The sequence below is a fragment of the Varroa jacobsoni genome, unplaced genomic scaffold (genome assembly GCF_002532875.2).
Source record: "Varroa jacobsoni isolate VJ856 unplaced genomic scaffold, vjacob_1.0 scaffold_483, whole genome shotgun sequence".
Classification (NCBI taxonomy): domain Eukaryota; kingdom Metazoa; phylum Arthropoda; class Arachnida; order Mesostigmata; family Varroidae; genus Varroa; species Varroa jacobsoni.
The window spans coordinates 147,754-166,581 of NW_019213385.1; the positions used below are offsets into that span (position 1 = coordinate 147,754).

The 18,828-nt window shown below is 42.5% G+C and overlaps 1 protein-coding gene across 1 annotated transcript in view; it reads left to right on the forward strand.

Moving 5' to 3' along the window:
• The window catches only part of LOC111260847 (protein FAM135A), a 30,531-nt gene extending 12,305 nt beyond the window's left edge, over positions 1–18,226 (forward strand). Inside the window, exons 4-16 of the mRNA XM_022833895.2 lie at positions 2,427–2,497; positions 7,280–7,456; positions 7,643–7,757; positions 9,474–9,755; positions 10,517–11,065; positions 11,424–11,814; positions 12,074–12,480; positions 14,206–14,478; positions 14,598–15,597; positions 15,844–16,411; positions 16,844–16,995; positions 17,488–17,715; positions 17,976–18,226. Of these exons, the coding sequence (XP_022689630.1) occupies positions 2,427–2,497; positions 7,280–7,456; positions 7,643–7,757; positions 9,474–9,755; positions 10,517–11,065; positions 11,424–11,814; positions 12,074–12,480; positions 14,206–14,478; positions 14,598–15,597; positions 15,844–16,411; positions 16,844–16,995; positions 17,488–17,715; positions 17,976–18,190 (4,428 nt within the window). The 3' untranslated portion in view covers positions 18,191–18,226. The remainder of the gene's footprint in view (positions 1–2,426; positions 2,498–7,279; positions 7,457–7,642; positions 7,758–9,473; positions 9,756–10,516; positions 11,066–11,423; positions 11,815–12,073; positions 12,481–14,205; positions 14,479–14,597; positions 15,598–15,843; positions 16,412–16,843; positions 16,996–17,487; positions 17,716–17,975) is intronic.
• The last annotated feature ends 602 nt before the right edge of the window (positions 18,227–18,828 follow it).

Here is an 18,828-nt window from a genome sequence, read left to right on the forward strand (position 1 = left end):
GATGTTTACTTTAGGTACTCCCAGACCCTGGCAGAGACTATGTACGTCGTAGAACTGTGAAGAAGAGCTTCGATTAGATTTTCTAACCATTTTCTATGAGCACCAATTTGATAAATACGAGGTCTGAGAGAAAAGGGGGTTTAAACATTCTAATCGAAGGAAGGCACCCGTTAACGTACTTCCTCTATATGCCCTTGGCAATTACTGAAGATCGAATCAATCACACTGACGTAAGCAGCTGCGCTGTCCCTATTCGTTTTCTTCAAGTATTACTTGTACTAGGGAAAGCAACTTCAACTAATTCAAAAGGAATGACGTACCTAATAGCCTTGTGGTTGTCGCAACCAGGTCAACATCAATTTCAGGGCCTTCAGTTCATTCCGGCTTAATTGAGAGCCAAATATCGGAAATAGAGCCCAAAAAATACGTAAGGGCTAGTGTAACTCAAGGCGGATCATTTTGAAACGGGCAATATTCCTTGGGGGTAAATCAGAACTATGTTATCAGCATCACTATGTCTGGCTAATAAACAAGTCGACGATCCAATGAGGGGCGGTCAAGGTGAAGCTCTTGCTAGTTCTGCTTGCTCTAAAGGTCGATTCGATCAAGTATATCTAAGTATTTATGATGATATACACATATTATTGATAATAACACAAATAAGAAAGTGCGTAGAGTTTAACACAAAAGGAGGTTAGGCAAACAGTAAAGGTGTTTTCGTTTTATTAGCAGACAGATCGATTTGGGTTACTAAATAGAGTTTGCAGTTCACTTGTTAACTTCGCTTTCTCCTGGATCTGGACACTTGGATGCACGCCGCAGGCGTTTAAGGAATAGTTTAATAGCAGCGTCGTGCATGCAGACCGAAGGGCTGAACCCAGAGCCCAGGTCGTTTCCTAGTTCCTGGCGAATGGACAAAGCGAGGAATACGGTCTGTGTTGAATGTCCAATTGCCATGCAGTGGGACAGATGACTTCAACTTCGGTCACCATCACATCATTCTATCCATGCGCGGCGAAGTATCCTTGGATAGGAATTACTACGCAAATTTGCTCCCATGGCACACCACGTTCGGGTTTGAAACACACGTAACATAATGGCATGGGACCGGTTCGGAGTTAAATTTTACAGTTGTAATAAACCCGAGACCCAATATAGAGGAGACCGTTTTCATTTAACAGATGTTAGATTACATTGCTTTACGTTGTGTAGTGATTTCGTTTTCTTATTCCATGCAAGCAGTACGCGTACATTTGGGAATCGATCGATGTTTGACCACCATGATCATTGTTAATGGGTCAAAAGGCAGATATAGCAGCAGAAGCATTTAAAGTATAGAGAAGAGAAGGCGATCGCGACAAGCGCTGGCCGATTTTGGCATCGTGTAAAGCGGGGAGACTGTGTATAACGTGTCCACAGTTAACGTTAGTGTCTCCACGCGAGGTAACCTAGTGAATGACACACGTATAATTGTATCTATATAAGATGCAACAATGGCGGCAGTGGTGGTCCAATGACCAACGAACTTTAGTGGAAGTGACTTCTTACCCTATGGTCGTGTATTAGTGCGTATCTAAATGTTGTATAATATTGTGCCGCGAAAGGATACTCTTCTGAATATTCATGTTTTTATGGTCATTGGACAAACTGACTGGCGTCTGTTTCCCGTTTGGTATTGTATAAACACTTGCGTAAAGATATATTGCTTTTCGGAGGCGCCGTAGAATGTAATTGAAATCCGCTCAAAGAAACACCAGGGGAAAATCAATAGATGAAAACTGAGGTGTCTAAAGGATCATTGGTCAGGCTGCTTCCTTCCTTCTTCTACTGTCATATTACCTGGTGACCATTACCAAAGAGAATTGCTGGTAAGCTTACTGCTGAACTGATCAAAGCGTCTGTGTTCTCTAACTGAATGGCTTTTACAAGAAGCCCGTGCGATAGATATAGTATCGAGGAATCTATTAATCTCGATGCGTAACAGCATGCATGATAATAATGAATTATAATTTACGTTAATCATACATATTACCTAAAAATGAAAGCCAAATCGCGGGATCTTTTCTAAAAGGTCTTGAATAATTGATTTATAACAGGAAAACATTAATGGGCTTTAGCACAATGTTGAGGAGGATGCGGGTTTGCGGTATGACCCGAGAGGTTCACTGTTTTGTGGGCAGAAATCTTTTGTTAGGACTTCAAACCCATTATAGCAAACGTTTAGTAGAACAAACGAAGTAGCACTACGCTTCCAGATACTATGGTAATGGTTAAAGCTGCGAAGCGATCTAAAGCATATTGATATCATTTCATTTTGTAGCAAAAGCTTTCTGTTGTTTACGGAACAGACTAGCACCTTATCTAAATAAGTCAATCTTGCCGTAAACATATTTACTCTTATTGGGGATGTCTATGTTTACTTGCAGGTAAAAGACCAGCTTTCAAAGGGGGACTTCCAGCTTCTGGTTGAACTTTGGTTCACTGATCAGAGCTTTAGGTAAGTGCCAAACAAAATTATTAATTGTTTCGTAAACAATGAATGCATTAAGAAAATGCAGTAAGAAATCGTTAATTAAGTAAATGAGAGCTAGGCGTTTTTAGTCCCAACACCACAGATTGGAAGGACAGCTTTATATTCCATATACGCTCGTTAACCTCAGTCCAGCTTCTGTTTGAGTCATATTTTACTCATGTTATTTCGTTACCAACATTTCTACTTGAGGATGTGTATCAGTTCGGTTCGAGTTATTGGATTGATCACAAACATAATAACAAAGCTTCGCGAATCTTCATCGGTGTCACATCTCTGTTACAAGTACTACAACGCTCGCCTTTTGATGATGTGACTTTTAGAGATATTGAAATACAACATATAGACAAAACACTGGACGTAAAATATTCTACGTCAATGTTTTCGTGCTAATTAGGCATTATAAAGCTAAATAAGCAAAGAGATGGTGGTCCCCCCCCCCCCAGTACAAAACGAACCCCAGTTGCAAATCTAGGCAACTTCACCGCCTTGTTGCGATCTTTAGTCCATCGATAAACACATTATCAATACACTGCCATCTGGCAATTTGTGGAGTATTTGTGACTTGGCTAACCCTATTCACGGGTAAAGCTTAATGTTTACGTTTTCGTGCTGGGCGAGCGGCAGCAATAGCAGTACTCTGTATCAGCTCGTATCTTAATTTGTCTCATCTTATGCTGCGCGCGAACAAACAAATATTCACGCGTGTGCCCGTCTACCTTTTTCTACTTCCTGAACCTTGGTCCTCAGTCTTGCGCAAATAATCACTTTGCAGTTTGCTTACGCGATGTGCCGCACATGACCCCTGTACAGGTCTGTTTTGTAAAGGCCGAATTTCACAGGTGAAAAAATTTCGTAGGACCGTTGCCAGAAAGAACAGAAAAAAGAAGGAAAGAGGTAAAACCAACAACTAGGCAAGCCACTGGGACGCAAGCACGCCCAACTGAGCTTGCTGAAGCAGAAGCAGAAGGAGAAACAGGGGCCCGATAGGATTTCAGGGACAGTAACAGCGGCTGCAACTGTGCAAAGAGTTTTTGGGGGTTCCGCTTTAAAAGTCAGATAAGACTGCACAATGTCGAAAAAAGAAGCAGAACGAAAACGACTCCGAAACCCACAGACGTTTCCCTAGGGGGTACAACTGTCTTTCTGTGAAAACACACTGAAGAATATTCAGTGTACCGTGTTTATTTATAATGAAACCAAGATAATGTGCGTACATAACGATAAACGAGCTTGGCATGCGGAGGCAACAAGAAAGCAACTTTAAGATATATATCTGAATGTGTTTATCAGATCGAATAAGAATTCTTGTAAGATAAGAACTACCCGGATATTTTATTTGGTCGTTTGTTTGACATTTGTTTTTTTTCGTTTCACTATCGACATTTCAACCAGCTTCTTTAGTGGCCGCTTTATCTATGTGGCGTTTAAATGTGCCATCAAATAGAAAATCTACACATTCGATACTATCTACTTCTCTGCCGCTGGAAAAACTACAGCCAATGCAATGAAAACTGGGTGGACAGTCGAATGAAGATGCGCCGGATTCGATGCCATTTACTGAATCCGGTTCACGTAGCATTTTGGAATTGGGGTTTTTTTTAATCCTAAGTCCCACGGGCGTACGAAGTGCTTGATGATACTTTTTTTTTTTAACTATTGCATGCAAATTTGGGTCTTCCAGCCACTTTAACAATGCTCCGCGTAGCTAGATGTCAGCTGCACAGAATCTGGAGAATACATCACAAACGAAAACATCAGTTTTGGTAAATGCCATTGAAGACGGCTTGATGATATCCATACCAATATAAAAAAAATTCATTTCTGCACAACATTGTTACTGGAGATAAAAAGTGAATGGTGCACAACGATAGGGATCAGTAAAAACACCCTTAAACCTCCGACAATTCCCTCTATCAGTGTAACTGAAATCTAGAACTCTATCGCATTGAAACTGTAGATACACATAAGGATTCGACGCAATCCGTTAGGTCAAACCAGGAAATTAACGAGAACTAAATCTTAGAGATGTAGAGGATCTTCATCTGGCCTTGGCAATTAATAGGTTTGACACATTATGGGTGAGAAATTTATGCCTACCCTATAGCTCATACCTGCTTAGATCTACGCACGAAAAGAAAGCGACTGAAACAGAAAGGTAGATGTTTGAAAAAACACCGTACGAATACCGGAAGCTATACGCTAATAATACAGAAATACTAGAGGACGGTGAACCACACAAATCAGATAAATGCGAGCAAGAAAATTGGGCCCCGATAAACAAGTCTAAGCTTAAGAAACAAAATAACCGATGTAATTACTCATCGAAGACCCAGTATAAATGTTCGTATAGGATATTTGTATTTAGTTGTCCAGTTTTGCATTTTTAGAATCAGCATTAAAGACTATGATGTCTACCTGCTATTTCTGCTAAAGTTTCATAAATAGCTGTAAAGTTGAATTTCTCATCACTCTCGTTCGTTGAATCGGGCATTATTTTTCAGTTCTAAGTGAACTTGCAATAGTGTTGTTCTCCTTATCATTCAATTAGCAATTATTATCCGTATATTCTTGTAGTTGTTTTTTTAACGACTATTTCGTATACTATACAACAATCGCAACTGCGCACCATTTCATCGGAGAAATCCTACAAGCTGACGCACTCCTTTCCATGCTCATTCTTCAGGGGCTACTTTCACGTAATAAAAGAACGAGGAGAAAAGAACCCTTCTGTTTAAGCACGTGTTCTTTTTTACGGACATACGCACAATATATACACATCGCAGTCGCCTGCGCCTAAATCAAACTAAAATGAGAACGTCTTTTGAGCCATAGACTAACTAACACCTACCTTATGTTCACCGAGGGCGGAAACCCCACTACTTCGGTACGAGCGACCTGTACCACGTTAGTCCGCGCCGCGAGAGCTTCCCATACGCGTAGCTCATGCTATAGCGAAGCGGAGCAGGAAGCAGGACTCAGGCGGTTCCATCTCTTACACTCGGACCGACTCACTCACATAAACTAGTAGAAACCGACAGACTGCCTAACTCCGTCTTCTCTAGGGATTTTTTTACATCCTGCTCGAGGTGCAGCAACTGCTGCCGCTGTTCATGATATCATCCCCTTATACTCCTATGACTACCGTTGTTAGCGGTTGTAACTAAAAATGGGTTGTGCTTTCGCTTACTTGTGGAAAGGATGAGCACGTACTGCGTTATTCTCTAAAGATATAACGTCTTATGTTCCCCTTAAATACATAGCGAGGGCTGAAGCTGTTCGGTCGGTCTGCCGAGAACGACTAACATTGAAAAAAAGATTTAAGGTGCTGGTTCTTCGCTTTCGCGTCAAAATATGTTTGATGGCTAGAAGGTAAGGAGCTGCTTGCAGAGAAGGCTTTCTAGCTAAACGTTTGTCCCTCCAGTTTTTTTTCCGAAAAAGTCTTCGCGACATACGTTTATCGTTGTAACGAAGTATCTGTAGATGCGATCTGGAAGGATTCGCGTTTTCACTTTCTCTGCTATTTTGGTGGAAATGTATGAGTTTCTGTGTACGCCATTCGTCTGAGGAAGGTGATGGGGAACCACTGCTGATGTGATGTTTACAGCTGCGCTGCACTGCGGAAAACCTTTAAAGCACAGCTTGTGCAAAGAAACGGTTACCGCTCACTTACAACACTGACACTTGGCCATTGTGTGTCTATGTAGCCATGCATCGAATCGTACATCCTGAGTCGACTAATGGGAATTGACTGAGTGCTGCTGGAGCTGACGAACGAGGACAAGGCAGTTGCAAGGGCTTCGTGAAGAGCAAACCAGAGAAAGACAGAGAAAGACGTGACCGTGGTTGTGATGCTTGAGGACTCTAAGGAAAGCCTGGCGCCGTCTTCAACTGATTAATTGTCTATGAAAATTAGTCTACTAGTTACCTTTAGAAAGGAGTCCGTGGCGGACAGAGCTAACAAACAACCTACTAGGTCTGGAGTGCAATTTTGATTTTTTGTCTGGCCTGCAATTGCTCTTAGCGCTTGTACATATATGAATCTAGGACTATTCAGCTGAGTATATTGCACATTCTATCTATGTACGCGTCGCCTGCAGTTCAAAAAGTGTCTTGATTTTTATTGAAGTTAAAGTTAAAGGATACACCTATTATTCAGAGATGTTGTCCTATACACCTATAGGATATTGTGCGCGTATTTGTCATGAGCTTTACACGTACTTCTTTCCATATACTTCCATCCATCCATATATAGTTTTCTTCGTATGTGTTGGGGTTAGGAATGAATGCAGTCCGTCTGTCACATCTCTTCTAGGACAACAACTTCTTCTAGTTCAACAATTGACCTATAGCTATTTATTAACTAAATAGGACTACAAATATTCACGCGATTACTTTATTTATTCGCACTTAAACGCTCTAAATAAGACACAAGCTCAAAAAAAAATTCCTTTAAAATTATAACCGAAACTATAACATGATTGTGTGCACCACTGACGATACGTAACATCGTACGTATAGTAATAATATCTTAAGAAATTCACACGTTATTAATATACTTAGTATTATTATACAACAGTTCCAGTGCATTGAAACGGCGACAAAATAGATAGGCTCATGGTGTGCACTTACTTACATGATGCATCAGCTCGACTTCGTTTCATTTGTTCATTGTCCTTTTCGTCGTCATCGTCGCCGCCGCCGCCGCCGCCGCCGCCGCCGTCGCCGCATTGATTCGGATGATTTCAGCGATGTGAGATTACACAAAAGATTGCACTGTGTCTCCAGTCGTCAGTTAATACTACATTTTAATGCCCTACGAGGACTGCATCATCATGTGCCGCTCGTTTTCGACTACTTCCATTTGTCTGGTGTCACAGTGACCGTACACGCGTCTCTCATAGCGCTCTGTCAGCCTGCGCAGGGGTAAGTCATACCGAGTCGGATGAACGCTTATTTTGTTCCGTCAAGGAAAACCTATCCGATAAAAAATAGTAGGTTGCGGAAGTGCGCACCTGCTCTCATGTTTGACCGCCTGCAACGCGAACAAAGTTAGGTCATAAAGCTGATATATTTATTAATACAAACATGTACAATTTCATGACTGTACAGATGTGGAATCGCTCAATGGTTCAGTTCGAGCCCACGTTCTAGGAAACTTCAGGCTGCTTTGCACGCCAGCCAGACGAGCGGGATCACAATGGAGAGCGTCTACTTTCCAACACAGGTAGGCATATATACATATATATAGTACAATCATACTTGTGTACTATTTCTATATAGCAATCGCTTCTCCATTGTTAACAGAAGGGTACCTTCGTATTTCATATCTGCTCGTCGATGTTTGTCCACTAGCAACAATTTTAGCGTTCTCATCAAAGGCTTTTGTTGTGGGACCATTGTGAAAAGGATGAACAAATAAAACGATGTAAAGGCCCGCTGTGAAGCTTCGGGTTGTACAAGATCGAAGAACAGCTGCTGTTTATAGTAGATGGGCGCTAGACAAACGGTGCTTTACACAAACGATCTCGAATCTTATCGAATCTCAGTACAGCGGTTAATGGAAGCGTTACGTACCCAATGATCCCTTTCATGACGGATTAGAGATTGACAATATTGTTTATGTATGATGTAGGATTCAGGGATTGGCAGTATCGAACGGCTACTACTTATATAAAGGTCAAATTTGAAACTCACGTAGACGATATATCTATAGTAAAAGCGGCTTGTATTCGCCTAATGTCAAGCTTAATTCGAAGGTGCTACGTGTCTTTCCATAGAAGCATCGCGGAAATATCAAACCGTATGTTTACCTTATCGTTATGTTTCCTTCGTACCTGTCTAATGTCTATTGGTTTTGATTTCCAATTCTGACAATTCAAATTTGCTTTATGATTATACCTTAATCCTTGAAAGTGGGGCCTTTTTATGTATCTTAGATTATGTATGAGCTGAAACACGATGTAATTTATAGCATTTTTTATACCAGCGAATTTTACTTTATAGTACTCTTAATGAGAAATGGATGTATGAAATTGCACTAAGGGCAGAAAATTGTCATAGAGGCCCTACAACGTTTCCCTGGCTTTTAATTAAGTTTGAAAGCATTACTTGAAAATATAACCACAAAGCTGAAGTTTATACGTTTTACGTTGGATGCAGTAGCTAATAATTAGGCTGCCGCACAGGTTGAATAACGTTTACTTCGAAACGAATTCTCATTTTGTCATTTTTTTGGTTTCTTTCTTTTTTTTTTGTTTAACGTCTACTACTGTTCTTATAGGTACATCGTGCCATGTCTATGGATACGCTTTGTCAGCGGCTCGTTGAGCGAGTTTTCATTTTTGTCAACTTTTAAGTTAGACTTATTGTCTTCTGCCATCTCCCTGTGACAACTACCTATGCATGTAAAAGTGATCAACGATCATATTAAGTAATATAACTTAATACACGTTTGTGTTTTATCAACGTAATGCTTCCAATGAATCTTTCCGCGTAAGACTCTAGAGCAGGATATTGTGCGCATATGTCTGTCTGTCCCATAAAGGCTAGTTACAATTCTTTGCTTGTAACACACAGAGTAATGACTATAGCAGCTATGATGTGATTTCTGTATATACCATTGAGACGACGCGCTTTGGTACGGGTCCGAACAAGAGGAACTTGCTTGTAGAAGGAAGCGTTCCCGCGAAACACATGGAAAAACTCTCATACAGAAAATGACACACAAAATGAATGATGAGAACTGGCCAAAACGTACGAAACATTTTATGTTCTCACTGTTGAAAGTGTTAACTATAAAAGATACGATGTAGTCATTAGTTATTTATTAAATCATAGTTACCCGACGTAATCTACGTGTGTATGTCTGAAGTCTATGATGGTAATAACATAATACCTCTGGTGTCTTCGTCTCTCTGTACTATTGTCCTCGTTACAAAAGGGTAATGCCAAAAAGGCCATTCGGCAGCAGCGTGCCTGCCTGATTCACTGGGAGATCTGTCTGCTCATGCTGAGTGCATGCGGCTCACTAGAGCGCCGACTCGTCGAGCACATCAGAATGCTTTCACCTTGGCAACAGATGGCTTTCGACCAACGTGAAGCACTTCAGTTAAATGCCAACCTCAGTGAATCTCTATCGGAGCTCGCCCGTCTCTGTATCAGCTATCTGAAAGTGGCACAACATCAGCAACCTCCTTTGGATAAGCTTTTCGACGTGGCCAAGGTTCGTGATTTTCACTCTGACATCTACTTTCGGTGCCTTTTTATATATTCCTGATTCATTTCCCGCTCAACTTCGCTTTCCTGTTAACACCTCCCACCTCTGAAAGGGTTAAGGGAGGAGGGTCAAACTCCGCTAAATGCTAAGGTCAAGTCAGCAGCAGGGTCTGAGTACCACTGGCAGCTCAACAGGGGTCCGGAGACAGAGAAATCGACGACTTGGCCTACTAACGATGTAGGTAACGTAGTTCTTCGAAGGTAGGCATTTATTGTAGCCAGTCTGTAAAGACGAAGCCGCGTCTAACTGTGAGAAGATGCTCGATAACCAAGTGAAGTAAAAGGCAGAAGGATAACCGCAAGTCAGCCTCGCCGGGCCGACGATATCACCGAATCACATTAGCGAGGTCACAAGCCATGAGAAACGAACGAATTTCTTTCGGATCATATTAGCTATCTGCTGGCTATAGTCGATGTTACATGAGCAAAACTTTTAAATAGCTTCCATTAGAGTGCACCATACGGTATATGCACGTCGAAGGTAAAGAGTTACGAGATACGCAACTGACATACACACAAAGTTTACATGGACCCAAAAAAAGGCATGCTTTCTATTATTGTATTATGTACTATTATTTTGAGGCTCGAAACGGAAGTTCCGATAGACTTTGCTTACGAAAATCTAAAATTGAACGCTTTGCTATTCTATGAGATATTAAGTAAATGAATTCTAATATCACATTCTCTCTATTGGCATGTGTTCCATAGAAAATACCAAGCGACGACGATTTTCTAATGTTGGCCAACAGCGATATCGCCCAACTCTGTGGGGCGTTATTAGTTCTTTGGCAGCAATTTCTTCGAGTGTCCTTACATCAGGAAAAGGTCAAACAACAGTTGGCCCGCCAGCGACATTTAGCCAGGGTGAAACACTTCAGTGAGGCATATTTTGTCATAGAAAAGCCACGTTCGGCCATCACAGCTGTCTGTGATGCCGGGAGCTCGTTGTTCGGCGAGGTGACTGAGGCGCTGCGGCGATCTCAGTACCTTAATAGTATACCACCGTTAGATATTGAGTGTCCCGAGGTGGATGGTGATACCGAAACGTTGCCGATCATCTATGAAGAGCACTATCAGGAGTTTAAGGCTACGCACGTCTCATATTCAAGCGGCTCGTCGCTGGTCAGTCCATCAATCGCTGACCAAGCTTCACCCGCTGCTAACTGCTTCGATTCGTTACCTGCGAGTTCCGTGGGTAACCCGGAAATCACTGTTCGTGATCTCCTCATGAAGCTCAATCAGCATTCAAATAATAAGGTATGACAGCGCTACTATTTCACTGCGCGACGGTAGGCAGCACACAGATGAATTGTCAATATAAGGGTCTATAGTGCAGGACAGATTTGTTTCGAAATAGATTCATAAACACTTGAAACAACATCGTGTTATAGATACATTGATGGCTTGCTAACAAGATATACCTACCCTATATAGCGCAACGGTTGTTTCGTATTTCGTGAACTTTCCATGATTAAGCTTTTTGGACATTGTTCGGTTAACACTAAATAAATATCGTCATTTTTACCCAAAGCGTTTGCCGTTTTGGTAGTTAACAAAAATATCTCCTCTGCGCGTATAACATACATGTATGTACAAATGTTGGCCCTCTCTGCAGAATCGTCTGAAATCGCGTTTTTTACGGCAACTCAAGAAAAGCTCTCGATCATCGTCTTCGTCAGACGCCATTAACAACAGCGAGTCGCTCCCCGATCTCAGCCATTATACAACATCCGTGAATCCTCACTTTAGCGAACGAATCGATTTGGCAGCACTTAATCTTAACTATGGTTTGGAGCTGGATACGGGCGGAGACAATTCTACGTCCTCGGCTGAAAGTTCTGCCAACAACTCTCTCAAAGAAGAAGCTAGGAAGAAGCACCGCAAAAGGATTAAGCATCGTCGTTTCATTTCGAGCTCATTAGTCTTTGCCAAACTACTTCCAAGCGGTAACCAGTGGACTGGAAACCGTAAGGATTCGTTTGATGACTCTGTATTTATGCCACAAGGTTTGTGTCATCGAAAAGTAATAGCGTTCATCGATAGTCCGCTGTTCCATAAATCCGTAAATCATTGAACAATATCCTGACATGCGATATAACTAAATTGGTTATTGTTATAATAGGTGCCCTTCAGAAACTTATTAGTCGATAATGAGACAATAAGAAATAACGTCTTCTATAGTATTATCAAAATTAGAATCAGACTAAAATAGGTTCTATTTTAACATTTGGCTTTCCCTTACTCATTTTGATTTGCATTTTTCAGCGCCTTCGACAGTATCTAGTAGTAGCACCACTGCAAGTACAAAAACCAGCTCCGGTTATGGAGGCTCGTGCACTCCCCCCGGCACGCTGTTACCGCCCGAGGCGTTCCGAGATATTAGTGAAGGGCCGGCGCTATGTGGTGCTGTACCTCGTTATCACTTGGACCCTCAAAGTCAGCGGGGCGCACAGAAAGAGCCCCCAGCCGACAGCCGGGCAAGTCAGGGAAGTCGCGCAATACATGAAGGGACAAAAAACAATAATTCGCTGGAAGACATTGAAGACTCTGCGACAGTTTCGAAAATTCCACCATCGCAGACGTGGTTAGAGTCCCAACAGCAAACGCCGCAACAGCTAACGTTGCCGTCACATCAAACTCAGAAGAAAGAAAAACCGCAACAAGGCCAAAAAGTAAATAAGCCCATAAGCGCACAGATTTTTTGTACGTAGTAGTCTTTCGCTTCTACCGTTACTTTCGCTTCTTGGTTCTTCCTAACAGAAGCCCGTGCCTCTGTCGTAGCGTTAAAGTCTCCTGCGAAGGGAACCTTGTTCCGCTGCGGCGTGTTCCGTGGTTAAGTCGTCAGGTTATCTAGATAAGATTTGTACTTAGCTGGAATATGCTTCGGCCACAACTTCCAGTTGTATCCGCGTAAGCCGTTCACCCTTCCCTTGCCCCTCTATTAGGGAAGAGCAGTCTGTTTCAATGCGTTCGGTCCTGTGCGTGTCTACAAGCCATTCCGACCTGCCACATACTAAAACTGAATTTGGTACACTTATTGGTGGTTGGTGAACGAAGTTCTTTTCTACTCAATCGTTTACCATAGCAAGAACAAGTCAACTGCGATCGCAGTTGATCTATATTGTTTAATGTAAAACCGCTTGAAAGACGCTGGATGACGCTTCCCTGGTCTGAGTCTCTGTGGAGCGGTCTTTGTCTAATCTAGCCCAACGTTCGGCCGGTCATCGATCTCTTCGTCGTCCTGCGACTGTTTCTATTGCGGGCCGCCTCTGGTTAATATTTCTGTTCGAAACTCTCACCTGGCCCAGCCTTTCCAATGGCAATTGTCTTAGAGAAAGTCCACAAGTTTATACGGATGTTTTGCCTACCACGTCCACCATCTTCATTTCACCGTTGCCTCGGAGTATCGCCACGCTACCTAGCGAAAGTCTTTTGACTAATAAAAGAAAAAGAAACTGTACCGCCAATTGTTCAGTCAACGTTTTGGCCCAGCCCTGGATGACAATCATTTTTCCTTCTAAAGGTAAATTGTTTCTATACTTCAAGCCATTCTTTGAAAACCAGAGTGAGCTAGGCCGTTAAAAGTATTCACTCACCGTATCTCGTCTTCTATTTTGTTGGCGATTTCAACTGCCCTAAATACCGCTAAGTGTTCTTCCTCGACCCTCGATGAGCACGAAGGACCTTGAGATCCCTCCCGTCGCCTTAAACAGGTTTTCTTCCTATCGTGTAACTCAAAACTCTTATCAGACCTTTAAGACCATAAGCAGGACTTTGAGCAGCTTAGTTTTCTCGGTTAGCCCCACAGCGTCACCTGGCGTTGGTTTCGTGGATACGCACTGTCAGTTGGTGTTTTTGTGTTGGGTGAGTTGGCCTGTCAGCAGGTGGCGTCGCGACTGCATCGGCACAGGGCATCTCCTGGCGGGAGAATGTAAAACTATACACAGTTAGCTCTATTCTAACCAGCAGTCAGATGTGATAGATGTGAAGAACTCCAGTTCCATCGATGTTCCAGTAATTCTCCCAAATCCCAATGATAGCTGCCTAATCCGGTACCGCGTTCGTTTACCTCGATCGCTAATATGTAACTGCGTATGTACGGTTGCGTTCGGATATATGTGCCAAGGGGGTCAATACCTGGGCGAGTAAATAGAGCGTATCGCAAAACATAATCAAGCATAAAACTGTATTTAAATATAAATATCAAACGGGCCTGCACTAGATATGGAGTAATCTGGGGAACATAGGTGGGGAAAATTTTACAGACTAAAATGATCTCCATTTATGGTTCCAGCGAATAAATCACAGTTATTAGACTAAATTAAAAAAAAAAAAAGTTAAAATAATTAGCGAATAATTGGCTGAAAGTGAATATGTCATCTGCCATTTTCTACCAGATGAATGATAATGGTGGTAGCGTAGAGACGACGGTGAGGTCTGCTTGTGAGGACGAAAAGCTCGACGAGGCACAGAAGAGCCAAAATGAATCCAAAACAGAAAATGGACCGAGCTTATCGAACGTACAGAACGGGACCAACGGGGACGAGGATCCGGATGCTGATGATAACGTTGATGATCGTGATGAAGACAGAGATGTTCAGGTTATTGAGCAACGACAACCACAAGATGATAAAAGCGCGAAACAGAACAATGATGACAAGATAATAAAGGTATTAAATTTATAGTCTTGTCATTTCGAACGATGGATGTAAATAATAAAAGCTGGTTGTTTTCCCAGTTATACTAAATAAAGGTACCGAGACAATGGTGATATACTATTTTGTTTCAGAATGATCTTACGGAAGCAACGCCGGCCAAAAAGAACGAGAAGAGACACAAGACGGACGTAATGATCGCGCCGTTAGACAGTATCGATAAAAAGGAGAACGGCATAGATACATTGATGCTAGCCAGCACCGAGAAGACTAACGACACTAGTAAAAAGTCAGAGTTCAAGGAAGTCATCAGTTTAGCCGAAGCTATTACCAAAGATCGCTATTGCATAGAGAGTCGTAGCAGCTCATGTAACGGAACAACATCGACGGTTAAGGAAGCTATGAACAATTATAGTACCATGAACGTCAACAGCGAGAAAAAGCTGCCCGCGTCGGTTGCAGCGACAATAGCTAAGAAGTCGCCTTTAAAATCGCCCATATTCGACGCGAAATCACAGCAACATCCCGGTCAGCGGAGACAGCACACGTCATCGGAAAAGGAACAAAGTGGCCTTAAGAAGCCTTTTGACAAGAGACCCTTAAACAGCGCTAGCATTAACGCCAGCACAGGTACTGGCATGGTACGAAATAGCAACAGTGTTGAGCAGTGCTCGATGATGGTTGAGGGTACCCTGTTCTTCCCTCGACCACCGAAGGAGTTCAGCGAGAACAGACCTGCCGTAGGTGGATCAGACCTGACGGATGAGAAATGCAAGAACATCAGAGAGAGAAAGAGTCAGAGCGAAAATCGTATGTCACTACATCAGCAGCAGCAGCAGCAGCAAAATAGGAGCAATAGGAAAGAAAATGGCGGCTTCAAGAAGACGATGGACAAAAAGTTGGAGACGTCAAAAAATGTGCATCTACCACAGCATCAGCTACAGCAACAACAAAAGCTGCAGCAGACGGCGCGTAGGAGTATCGGAGACAGTCCGGTTGGGTTGAGGGGCGAGTGTTCGCTCACTAGCGGCGCCGGGAACCCGGTTAGAGATAGAGCCCCTACGGGCCAAGTACAAACGAAGGCCAAGTCAATCCGACCCCCACCACTCGCATGTCCATCTATTGATAGCCATGGTGAGTGAGTGGGAGACGTTGGTTTAAGTAAATGCAGGCATACACTTAGTTAATCAAATCGTATGGAATTAAGTAATGATAAGTAAGCACACGAATTGTATATAGTCACTTTGTCTACTTAGGGTAATTTGACGTAGACTCACTTTTTAATAAATTAAACTTCAAATTCTTTGAACATTTCGACTAATTTGCCCTATCTTGTTGAGCCGTTGACAATCAAATTTGACCTGGCCTTATTCCTTTTAGGTTCGCAAGAGTCATACCTGGACGCCAAGTGCACCATAATGGAGATGCTCACGGACCTTCAGAGCAAGTCCGCCGCAACAACCGCGGGTGTTGGAGCATCGCTACATAGCGGCCTTTTGTGTGACCTTGATGAGAGTGAGGAGGCTGATACTGACGGAAATGGAGCCGTACGAAGGGCATCAGGGATCAGCAGCGACCTCCTGGGTTTCGTACAGGCTAAAGAAGATTTTCGACAACAGCTGAACCTGCCTTCGTGGCTTTGGTGCAGCGACTTTCCGTCTCTAGCCTCCACCATCCCGTACTTTTCCTGTGATCAGGATCTGAAGGCGTTCAGCCCTGACGGCCTGCACCTAGTCATCTGCGTGCATGGACTAGACGGCAATAGCGCCGACCTTCGTCTTGTTAGAACCTACCTAGAACTTGGGTTGCCCACTGTCAATTTTGAATTTCTCATGTCCGAGCGAAATCAGGGCGAGACCTTCGAGAGCTTCGATACCCTTACTGATCGCTTAGTTGCCGAGATCCTTGGCCACATACAGATCTATAATCTTAAACCCAACAGGATCAGGTAAATAGAAGGGGGAAGATTACCATTGATCACTCTTAATAAGTTGTAGAAGGACAGTTAAATTAAATTTAGGGACACGTAACGGGTTTAGTTCGGATCTGGGCGTAGACAGGCTTCGTCTCGTGCTGGAAAGAGCCAATCGTCCGATGCAATGTCTAACGTTGATAAATGGTGAAATAAGTTTTCGAGGGTGTAAGTTACATTTTGGCGGTTGCATTGTCCCGATGAATGTAGACAGTAGACGAAGCAAAACATGGACTTGACTCTTTTTACCGTTTGTCAGAGCAGATGGAGCGAACTCCTTCGCGATCTGACTATACCATAGTGGATGCATTAGAACCGTGCTTTGGAGTCCGCTACATCTTCTTTGGTAGATATAACATACAAATAATAAAATGGACAATTTCTATTGTGTTCCTTCGACAATTGTAGTTTCATCGGTCACTCTTTGGGCAACATCATTATTCGATCGGCATTGACGCGTCCACAGCTCAAGCCGTACCTTAAAACGTTGCATACGTTTCTCTCCTTATCGGGACCTCATCTCGGAACCCTTTTTAACAGCAGCGGCCTTGTCAACATGGGTAAGCGCGTAGTGCGTGAAATCTTATGGGTACTAGGTAAACAACTGCTATATTATTATCTAACTTATCATTATTATCAATAATATTATATCCAATACAATTATATACGGATGTGCAGACGAAATTTATGTTTCAACTCATCTGGACTGGATAGTTCTCGTTTCATAACAAAGGACACATCCTTCTACCACCATGACGCTTTCGTGAGCTCTAGTTTTTCTTGTCCTCATAGGACTCAATAGTAGAATTAATCTCTATATAATTATTTTCGCTAGAAAATCTGATAATTCGATATTTTATATTTCAGTGGAAATGAAAAACGACACACACGCATCTATATACTTTCTGGCTATCCTAAACGAAGCCAACGTTCGTTGTTCAATTACTCTGTGTTAAACCTCTCATGGGAAAGTTTTACGACGCGACCCTAAACTTCCTAAGAAGTTCACCTTGCCTATCAGACTTTATTGACGTGCTGTGTCCCTATTGCAGGCATGTGGTTTATGCAGAAGTGGAAGAAATCAGGTTCATTGCTGCAACTGGCCATGCGGGACGCTGCAGACATTAGGTCGACGTTCCTGTATCGGCTGGCGCAGGCTGGCGGATTGGAGTACTTTAAACATGTGTTGCTGTTTGGATCTTCGCAGGACCGTTACGTGCCCATCCATTCGGCGCGGATCGAGCTCTGTAAGGCGGCTATGAAGGACTCCACCAACCTTGGTTAGTACCCAAACACTCTCCTTTTTGATTTGTCTGTAGACGATAGAGGTACCGTGAGAGTAAAGGCCATTTTGTTCCTATGCAGCAGACGTACACCTTAATAAAGTGCTAGTGCAAGCTACTTTCATGTTTTAATGAGCTTGAGTTCTGTTTCGGTCGAAATCTATTTTGCATAACAGTGAACTTGCCATTTGATAAGCGAGAGAGCACATGAAAATCAGTATTAGCCTATTTTTTTTTTTGCTAAACCCGCGCGCCAGGTGCGGCGTATCGGGAGATGGTCCATAACCTGCTAGGCCCTGTTATGGCGAGATCCGGAAAGAGCTGCCAGTTCGTTCGCTTCGACGTGCATCATGCGCTGCCGACAAACACGGCCAATTCACTCATCGGACGCGCAGCCCACATCGCAGTCCTCGACTCGGAGCTCTTCATCGAAAAATTCATGGTAGTCACTGGCCTCAAGTATTTCTCCTAGTCGATATATAATAAACAGAGAGTAATTGGCCTGCAATTGATTAACTGAATTAAACCTAATTCCGTGACTGCATCGAATGGCTGGATGAATGATATGACGTGTCTATTAGTTCAACGTGAACACTATCAGTAGTTTTCGAAAACGAACGACCCGAGAGAACATAGAAAGGCATCCTTCTAAAGGGAGATTTATTAGGAATAATTTCAGTAGAACGAAAACCCACCCACACAGATAGAGACAAATATCGATGAATAAAACAGTGCAATATTAAGTAATAACAAACGAAACTAAACAGGCCCAAAATAATACAGAGTGTCTCCCAGTCCAATCAGTATAATTCTGCATGGATAAAAGATAAAAACAAAAAAATCACCAAAATGGCGACAACAAGAGCGCCCCTGGACACGCATATATTTACTCAATGATGTACACGTGATGCGACAAAAACAACAATTCACATCAAATTGTTTCCCTAGATCTTGGAGACGTCAGAAGACCTTCTTTCGTCCTACGCAATTCGATAGAAATGGGGATGCAATAAAGAAATGCTTCCATAAACAAAACCGAAAAAAAATCGTATCCACATATATATACATATATATGTATGTGTATATATACATACATACATATATATGCAT